General features: G+C 37.9%; 1 protein-coding gene across 1 annotated transcript in view; it reads right to left on the bottom strand.

Moving 5' to 3' along the window:
* xrcc4 (X-ray repair complementing defective repair in Chinese hamster cells 4) overlaps window positions 1–9,673 on the bottom strand; it is a gene marked incomplete in the record, with an annotated part of 37,302 nt that extends 27,629 nt beyond the window's left edge. Inside the window, 3 exon segments of the mRNA XM_037692548.1 lie at window positions 2,716–2,903; window positions 3,509–3,652; window positions 9,527–9,673. Of these exon segments, the coding sequence (XP_037548476.1) occupies window positions 2,716–2,903; window positions 3,509–3,650 (330 nt within the window).
* Between the last annotated feature and the right edge of the window lie 368 nt (window positions 9,674–10,041).

The following is a 10,041-nucleotide window of genomic DNA, read 5'->3' as shown; positions in this document are numbered from 1 at the left end:
CCCACTGTCAAACATGGTGGTGGCAGCATCATGGTTTGGGCCTGCTTGTGAACTTGAGAAACTGGTCTCCTCTGTCCCCAGACGTCTGTTGAGTGTTGTAAGAAGAAGGGGGGATGCCACACAGTGGTAAAAATGGACTTGTCCCAACTTTTTTGGGATTTGTTGACACCATGAAATTTGGAAACAACAGATTTTTCCCTTAAAATGATCCATTCTCTCAGTTTAAACTTTTGATCTGTGATTTGTGTTCTATTCTGAATAAAATAATAGATGTTGGCACCTCCACATCATTGCATTCAGTTTTTATTCACAATTTGTTTAGTATATATATATATATATATATACAAACCGGATTCCCAAAAAGTTGGGACACTAAACAAATTGCCAACTAGTCCCAAGTAGTCCAGTGAGATACTGACTAAAGCTGGTTTGAGATCTTACAGAGCAAGAATCACTGCTCGTTTTCTAATATTATGAACTCTAATTTCAAATATGTGAAGGTTGTTTCCGGTATTAATATTTAGTTGAGTGGTAAAAATAAAACAAAAAAAATATTTTAATTGTGATATGACTAGCTTCTATTTATGTATTTCATAATAAAACTTGCACACTTATACTACTCAGCAGTTTGTAGTTATATTTAAGAACACTAAGGGTCTCAATCAGCTCAAAGACACTCCTCACATAGTTCAAGTGATACCTGGCACACACACACACTCACACACACACACATCTTAAGGAACACCTGTGTGGGATGGTAAGGTTGACACCTGGGGCTTTGTGGTGTTTAACAGCTGCTCAGATTAAAGGGAATGAGCAGGCAACACACAGGAGCCTCTCATTATGACTGATAACGTTAGGACAGATGATTGAATGATTGTTTTCACGTGTGTGTGTGCGTGCATGCCGGAAAGACAACCTTGGGTGCCTAAGATGTCATAACATATTTCTGCAAAGTTTTAAGTTTACTCTACATATATATACATGTATATATATATATATATATATTTTTTTTTTTTTTTATTATTAAACATGAGTTATGACTCACTTCCCTTTTGCTGCAGCACATGTGCACACACTTCCATTAGGTCATAAAAATTGCCATGGCAACAAAGATTTCAGCATCTAAAGCATGAAAGGATGTGTTCATACAGTTGACCTTTAAGCATGGATGAGTAAGAGAATTGCTAAAAAATGGAAAACCTGATTTTTACACATCACCAACAGTACAGACATGGTAACGGTCAACATTTCTTAGAAATTACTACTTTCTTTTCAGACAATAAAAACAAAAAAGTAAAAAAAAAAAAAAATACATAAAAAAATACTGTAAAATGTCTAAGATAATAAATAAGGGCTTTTTGACAGGTCCTATTGAATTAGCCTAAAACAATAAAAATTCAGTCACATTCACAGTAGGGTTGTTTAATACTGTAAAATATTCTGCACTGATCAACCCTGAGCTTAAAGATAAGAGAGTAGGAGGAGAGTCTCAGTGAACAAATGTGTTTGCACATAATTTCCATCTAAGTTTATTCTCCCTATTCACAGAGTGAAGAAGAGGGACATGGAAATACCACCTGTTCGTCTGTCCATCATGCATGTTTTGAGCAGAACTTGAAAGATAAGCGAGGTAACAACTTCAATTTTAGTGTGTGGCTGCATTTATGCGTAAGAATGGTCACTATCAAAAACTGGCTGCCGCCATGTTAGTTGTTGCCTCTGAGCAAGAAGGTTACTGGATCAAATCCCAGTAGGGGGCCTTTCTGGGTGCAGTTTGCATGTTCTCTCTGTGAATGTGTGGATTTTATCCGTGTACTCCAGTTTCCTCCCACAGCCCAAAAACATGCATGTTAGGCTGAATGGTCTAAACTGTCCCTTGGTGAGAGTGAGAGAGTGAATGGTTGTTTGTCTCGTTTGTCTCCATGTGTCCCTGTGCTGGACTGGAGACCTTAGTTAGGTGGACTCTCCCTCCACTTTACCATTATTACCAACATCTGATGTGGTTTCATCAACAAAGCATGACCGCTGCCTTTTGTTTTTACTTTAAAGCTGTAACTTAGCCAACAGACTTTCAGGGATACAATTTTATACTTAAAACATATTTTAAGTAGAATGAAAAGAGTTCAAATTGAAGTGGTTTACAAGCAGATGAGTTAAAATGAGAGCACAAATACTGTTTTAAGATTAAAAGCCAATCACTCCTTAAATAAATACATATTGCCCCCCACCTTTCATACTAGACTAACATTTTTTGTTGAGAAATGGTGTTGTAGGGAAGTTTCATTTAACTTGTTTTATTGGATATTTTGCTAACGCTACAGACAAACACACACAAACACAAGTCAAAACATTACCACCTTTGCGCCGTACACGATCACAGATAAAACAGGGAAGTTAAGCAGATAATATTTTATGATGCGTTTGTAATTTCACATGTAAGCTGGTCAAATCAAAACCTCCCTTAGTGTGGTTGATTTGAGCTGGTCTGAGATCTGTCAATTAGCAAACATAACAAGTTAGTCTATAGCATTTCAGAGCAACCTACAGTAATCTTTTTCTCATGTTAAGATACATGTTTTTATTAAATTATGGTATGTTCAAAAGCTTTTCCAAACTCAGGAAGCTAAATTTCATAATGATTTCCAACAATTAACAGCATTTATTATTAACGATATACACACTAGTGACTTTACTCAAATCAGCAGCACTCACAGAGATGTCCTTCTGGATCTTCTCGTACGTCAGAGTCACAGAGCAGCTACGGTTTGGAGGATCTGGGCTAAGGGTGAAGCTGTAGGAGGTGTTTTCAGTTTCTGTCAGAGCCTGCTGGAGGTCTTGGACGTATTTCTCCTTCTGCATTTCCAGCTCCTCTGCCTCATTTTTCACTGCTTCCTCGCTCACTGCACATAAACAGCAGCGAGAGTGTTGTTGCTAAATATCATCATTATTCAGCATTATCATTAAGGAAAAACAGATGACACCGAGCCCCTCATGTTTCCAAGGTTCATCTTGTTTTACACTGCTGTTTTCTTTTATTTCAATTCAGTAAACTGCTACTTTAATTATATCTTTAAAGTTGTTTTTGCTTAATAATTTGCAGGATCCTCCTCTGGCTCTTTGTAACAAATGTAAGTTTGTAACACTTGCAAATGCACAAACACAGTTTGCTATCAAACAGCTCATTTCTGACATGAGGCAGAATGCTTTCACATAAAAAGTAAGCATGCTATTTTAGTTCAAATGTTTTATGTAATGGAACATGATAAAAACCCTCAGGTGCTAAAAATTAGCAAAATACAGCCTGAGATGCGTATGGAATATAAAAGCACACTTATTGTTTATTTAACAACAAAAACAAAACAAATGAAAATGAGGAACAATTATCAAGTCCAACTTGACAACTTCATCAACTTCCAGCAAAGTTCACCCTTGAGGTCACCCTCACTAAAATCCACAGCGCCCCCTTTTGGTAGAATGCACCAACAGCGTATGAAACCCCTCATACCCTCTCCTCTCCAGGCATCCTGTCCATCCGTCAGCAGCATCCGGAAGCCTGAACCCAAGCTCTGCCCCTCCCAGTCCACCCGCAGGAAGTAGGACGAGTCAGAATTGGACGACAAGTGGATTTCATGCACTGATGTGTGCATCCCTGCAAAAACACAAACCGCACACGTTAGACTACAGCCACGTTTCTGTGTTCAGAAAATGCAGGTGTACTTTTATTTTTGCCTAGTGTGAAAAAGCTCAACTTGTAGTTTCGGTCTGTTTACAGCAACAATAGTTAAAATTAGTGTCTAACTCCACTCAACTAATCACAAGTCAGCTGAGTGTAGCTCAAATGGTTGTTTTCTAGTTAAAGGATGGCCCTTCAGTTCAGCCCTCAGATCCTGCATCATGTTCTTGGGAAAGACACGCCACTCCTGCCTCAGTGCGGTTTTGAATGTGCGAGTTAGAATCCAAAGCACAAACAAATAATCAAAAGTGATTCACGGGAATAAGAAACAAATTGTGCAGCTAACTTTGTGCATAGCTTGCAATATTGTATTCTAGACCATTGACATTATTTTGTTGCCTACGTGCATTCACATGGTACACACCTCAGCCCATTTTGCACCCACATTTGCAGCTGTCCCCACTTTATGGCTGTAACTACTTTTAAAATTAAGAAAGGCAGACTTGTACCAATTTTATATTATCATTTATCATTGGTGTAGTTTTTAGACCTGAGATGTCAGAGGAGAACTTGCATGCAGTGGTTAAAATTAGGGGTGCACCAACCGCACGCAGTTTTCTGGCCAATCACCGATCTCTAAAAAGTCTGAGCTGTCGATTCCAATCTCGGCCGATACCGATTTTGTTTTATAAGTGACACTGTCTGGTGTTATAAGGTCACAATGTCAATTTTCCAATATTATTTTATTGAAAAACGTACCCTTGAACAATATCCTAGAAACAATACAAACTTGTTTTAACTGGTCATGAGGTAGTGCTCTGAAATATAAATGAAGTTCAGACAATTGTTGTTAAAACTACAAAACAAATTGGTTTCTCATGTAAGTATCGGCCTATCGCCTATCACCCAAAACTAAGGAAATCGGGGCAAATAAATGGACCGAACGATTTATTGGTGCGCCTCTAGTTAAAATACAACATCAGCACTCTTGAGACAAACTGAAGACACTTGCAACAAAAATTGAGAATGGTTTGGGACAGGCAAGGTGAATATTATAAAATAAATTTTGTTGCAAACATTTTAAAGCATTTTGTAAATTTGTGCAACTAGACTGTGAACATCTATGACTTATGTAAGGAAATTGAAACACCCTACAAACCCCAAGAGACTTCCATTAATGCTGTTTGGTATCTAGTCATCAGAAACACAACTCAGTAAAATACTACCCAAATACAGCCCTCATTAATACACATTTTCCATAGTCTTTCCAGTCAAAACACTTGCTGTGAAATAGACCTGTAGATAACGTGACGTAGACCTAAAACTGTATTGTTTTCAATATTCTGCTTAACGTTTCTTTGCTGCTACCTTTTGAATGGAGTTTTATGGTGCATGCAATGTTGAGCTGATACTAAAAGTTATGAATTACCTTAAATGTTCAGGCTGCTGAGTGAAGCTGAGGTTTGATTTGCAAGCCAAGACTTAAAAAAAGTCATGTAAAATGCTACAATAAGCCACAGAAATAAATCTGACATTTAAAATTTTGATTTCCTGGAAACTTCACTTCTAGGAAAAAGTAATTTGGAAGTGAACTCCTCCGGCTGCTTCTCAAAGATTTTCCTTATGCGGTCTCTTGTAGCCTGTACATTGTAAATGCCCTGACGTGCTGTTAGACCAGAACGTTTGCAGGGGGTCGAGCTAACACGGAAAGGCTGAGGGGAGAACAGATCTGTTAACCATCAAATACCCCATAAGGCTTGGCCAAGAAAACCTAAATACCCCCTAAAGAGGAAACTCAAGAACCACTTACAGATTCAGAGTACTGCAGAATGAAGAAACTCTATTATCCAGTTTCCAAAACAAGTATTTGTTCAATCAGTGATTTACTTTGGCCATAAACTAATAGTAATACATGGGTAATTAACTTGCCAGAAGAGTAGCCATTAAGGTGGTGTTTATAACTGCAAAATTGACTAAATGTGTTCATTGGCTGTATTAACACAGTTCACCAAACATGTTCCAGTCACAGCCTCTCAGCTTTATTTTGACAGCCAAACTGGAGAAAGTGTTTAGGATTTACAGCTCTTGAAACGTGCAACCCTCTTTTCCGCAGGCTATCTAAACGAGAAGTTAAATCAAAGCTCATTTGTGAACAGGTGGTGACAATTTATTACTTTTTTAGTCCAGCAGAGAAAAAGGTATGGTGTAGAGTCAATGTGCTGAACATCTAGACAAGCATTAGTGAGTGACTCAAGGGTTATTTTCATAGACAAAAACAAAACGTCCATCTACTTAACCAATCAGATAAATCAAACAGAACCAGTGACTGAATCAAAGCTGCCATCGCTGCTTGTACCTAGCTATAGCCAACGAAACCGTTTCATCAAAAACTCTAGTTTTACACCAAAGTTCATGCTCAACAATTCAGGTACAAATACAACAATGTTCAGTCAGGTCATCGGGACAGTTTCTTTTTGCTGAGACGTTTCGTCTTTCATCCAAACGACTTCTTCAATCTGAGGAGCCACCAACAAACAGAGTACCACAAACAGCACACTCCCATAGTGGAAGAAAAAAAAAACAGTTTGCTGGTGATAAGTTCTAGTTTTACAGTCACAATCAGACTGAAGCTTCTGTGAATCACACATAACTCGGTTTGTTCAATAAAATGATGGAACAGTTACGGAAATTTACAAATTTAAAAATGGGTTTTTGAACTAGCTAAAGTCCAAACCATGAAAAAAATAAGTTACATGATAAATTGCAATCATTTATATTTAATCAAATAAATATGATCCAATTATACTCCTTATCAAATCAATAAATTCACATTTAGTGTTTCTGTGTACACCATGAAAAGGCAATTTGTAAATTGTTAAAGCAAATTTCTTCATGGGGTCTACTTTGTTTAGGACAGATCGGAGGTGTATCGACATCTCACCAACAGCTAGTTGGTAAAAAGACAATGTGGAAATACAAGCAATATCTGTTGAAAAAAGATGTTTATAGAGTAGCTGAGATAAAGAATAACTTAAATAAAGGGACAGCTCAAGTGATCTGCACAGTATTTTATACACAGTTGTAAATGACCATCTTAAAAGCAGTTAACTTACTAATTCATTGTCTGATTTTATTGTTTTCTTTGACATTAGAAAGGCTGTTTTATTAATATAATTAGAGGGATTGAACTAAGTGCAACACAAAGGTTGCACAGCTGCAGAAAGAAAAGCTTTGCAGAGAGTGGTGAAGGCTGCACAGAAGGCTGTTGGAGTCAGTCTCCACACCATCACAGATATCTACACCTCCAGATGCAGGAAGAGGGCCACCTGCATCATGAAGGACCTCACTCACCCAGCACACACTTTCTGCCCCACTCCCCTCATAAAGGAGGTTGAGGAGCATTAAGTGTAGAACCACTAGACTGAGGAACAGCTTCTATCTTAAAGTAGTTAGACTCATGAATCTCTAACCAGAATAATCACTGTGAAAAATCACATCATGTTGCTGCTGATCTGTTTCATGTTGCTGCTGATCTGTTTCATGTTGCTGTGTTCATGTGTGCACATCTGCTCACACAGACTCATGTTCATGCTGCTGTTCGGTGTATTGTTTTTGTACTACCAGTGTTTAGTGTGTTTTTATTAACGTATAGTTAGAGATAAGAATAAGTATTTTTATTAACGTTTTTCTTAGTTCATATCTTAGATCTTATTACTGTTTTTCTTATACATTTTAATACATTTGTTAGATGTAACTGGGACCCTGTGTACACAATTTCGTTCCATCATAAGCAGCACATGTGGTGGAATGACAAATAAAAAAACCTTGAATCAAAATAGCAGCATTAAAGCTCATTAGAATGAACAGCGGCTGTAATCTGCACATGGGACAAACCTTAGTTAAAGAAATGGAAATAGGCCACAGCAGCCTCCACCTACTCCACTAACTGAATCCAGAGATCTCCTCTTTGTCTTTTTTTCTGGCAGCTGCATTTCTAACATCCTTCTACCAATATACGCACTGTCCCTCCTTTGGACATGTCCAAACCATCTCAGTCTGGCCTCCCTAACTTTATCTCTGTGCTGTACCTGATTATCATATTTCTAATCTTATCCAGACTTGTCACTCCTGAGGAGAACCTCAACATCTTCATTTCTGCCACTTCCAGTTCTTTCTTCTGTCATTTTGTCAATGCCACTGTCTCCAGACCATACAACATCGCTGGTCTCACCACGCCCCATGTTCCTGGAAAGTGGACCCCAAGTACTTGAAGTCCTGCACCTTTGTGACCTCTGCTCCTTGTAGCCTCACTGTTCCACCAGCCTCCCTCTCATTCACACACATGTACTCTGTCTTACAACGACTGACTTTCATTCCTCTTCTTTCAAGTGTATACCTCCATCTCTCTAAGTTCTCTTCCACCTGTTCCCTGTTCTCACCACAGATCACAATGTCATCTTCAAACAACATAGGATTCCTGCCTGAACTCATCTGGTAAAACCTGAATATGTTTTATTTTTTATTGTGGCTCTTGAGACATTGAATATGACATCCCTGATTTGGAAAGTCATACAGCTGATACAAAGTTAGAAGTTATTTATAGTTTAAAACACTGTTCTAAGGTCTGACAAGACTCGTGAAAAATCAGACAGAAGAAAGGCCAGTCCATTTAGTTTGAGGAAAAACCTCCAGAAGTGTAAATTGTTTTTCTTTCAGCTGCTCCATTCTGGAGGAGTCGGCACAGCAACTGCACTCGAATGAAACATTGGACAACTATTTTACGACGGATGGCCTTCCTAACACAACCTGGGCTTGAACCCACAGGTTTAGGATTACAAGACCGTGGCACTGACATACTTAGCTACCATAGTCAGCCCCTCCAGGAGTGCTAAAAATATGTTTTATGTGGGCTTTTTTTCCAGGATATAGTTAATCTTTGACATTTCCTAAAATCTATGGAAAATTACTGCTCTTATTAGCACAGCATTGTGTATTATCTCATGAACTGAAGGCATTGTTACATTCCTAAATAATAGGCTGACAAATATATATTTACCCGTTTTTGTGAAAAGTTAATGATTGAATGTGAACAAAATTAATGTTAGAAGTGTGTCTTTAGTCTAATTGTGTTAGTATTGAACTCTGAACTCTCTTTAAATCTGTACAAACTGACTTTTAAACTAGTTCTTGGGTTCTGAACAAGTTATTATAAACTTGCGAAATATACTTTGGAAGCAATTCACAGCAACCCGTGCACACCAGGAGTGAGTATTCTAAGTTTTGTATTTGAATTAATTGCAACTAATGACACTGCAGTGCCTCATCTCTGTGTGGTAAAGCACTAGTCTGGTGGATGAGACTGTAGTTCTGGCTGATGAGGTGTTCTGCTGGGACATGTAGTCTCAAAAAGAGCTGCATTTCTAAAGCATTTCAACAATGAGCTGGCAACTTGTGTTGGAGCTGATACATGCAGGCAGCACCTAGATGCTAATTACTCCCTTAATTCATATCAAATCAGCATTTTTTTCCACACTCTTCCTGCATTTTATCGTTTTGGTGGACAATAATACATGTGTTGTTCTTCAGAGGACGCATTGACCAGGAGGGGGTTCCTTTGGTTTCCTTGTTGCTTTATTTCTAATAAAGTCCAGACACCCAACATCTTATAACTGACAAACAGAAACACGTTTTACCATGACTGTAAAAAACAGACTAATACAATGTAGCTAGGTTAACTAGAGCTCTGGCAAACTGTACGAGTTATTTGTGAACAAAAAGTGTAACGTGGAAAGAAACATGAAAAGGAGCGTCGAGACGTAAAAATACACACAAAGCTAGTTTTTGTCTTACCGGAAGCGGCGCTGAGTTAATTAAGCAACTAATTCCTGGAGAAACTTGTCATTTTCTCATAATTGCAACAACTATTCAGTGTATGTTTGCTCTGTGTTTATGTGATATCTGTGGAAGACGCGGTTATGACGTCATCAACAAGCGACGTAGAGCGGCTTTTTTTATTTATTTTTTTTCAGCGTAGAGCGGCTGTTTGGCTCGTAGACATAAATACCTAATATAAATATGTCTGTGGTTTAGCTGTGCGTTTAATTTACCACTTTGTGTGAAGTTTACAACTTTAGATATGTTACCGAATACAGACTATACATTCTTGCTGTGATTTACGGTGTCCCGCAGAAGAAATACTGACACAAAAAAGTATTAATTTAATAGACAAAATCTTAAAACTTTTTTTTAGTAAACATATAATGTAATTTGATTCATGGTACACTGCTGAGTGGGCTGCTGTATGGTCTCAAAGAAGATAGATAGATAGATAGATAGATAGATAGATAGATAGATAGATAGATAGA

The sequence above is a fragment of the Nematolebias whitei genome, chromosome 18 (genome assembly GCF_014905685.2).
Source record: "Nematolebias whitei isolate Nwh7 chromosome 18, NemWhi1, whole genome shotgun sequence".
In the NCBI taxonomy this organism is placed as follows: Eukaryota; Metazoa; Chordata; class Actinopteri; order Cyprinodontiformes; family Rivulidae; genus Nematolebias; species Nematolebias whitei.
Note: the sequence above shows the minus strand (reverse complement) of the source record. Positions and strands in the feature narration are given on the sequence as shown.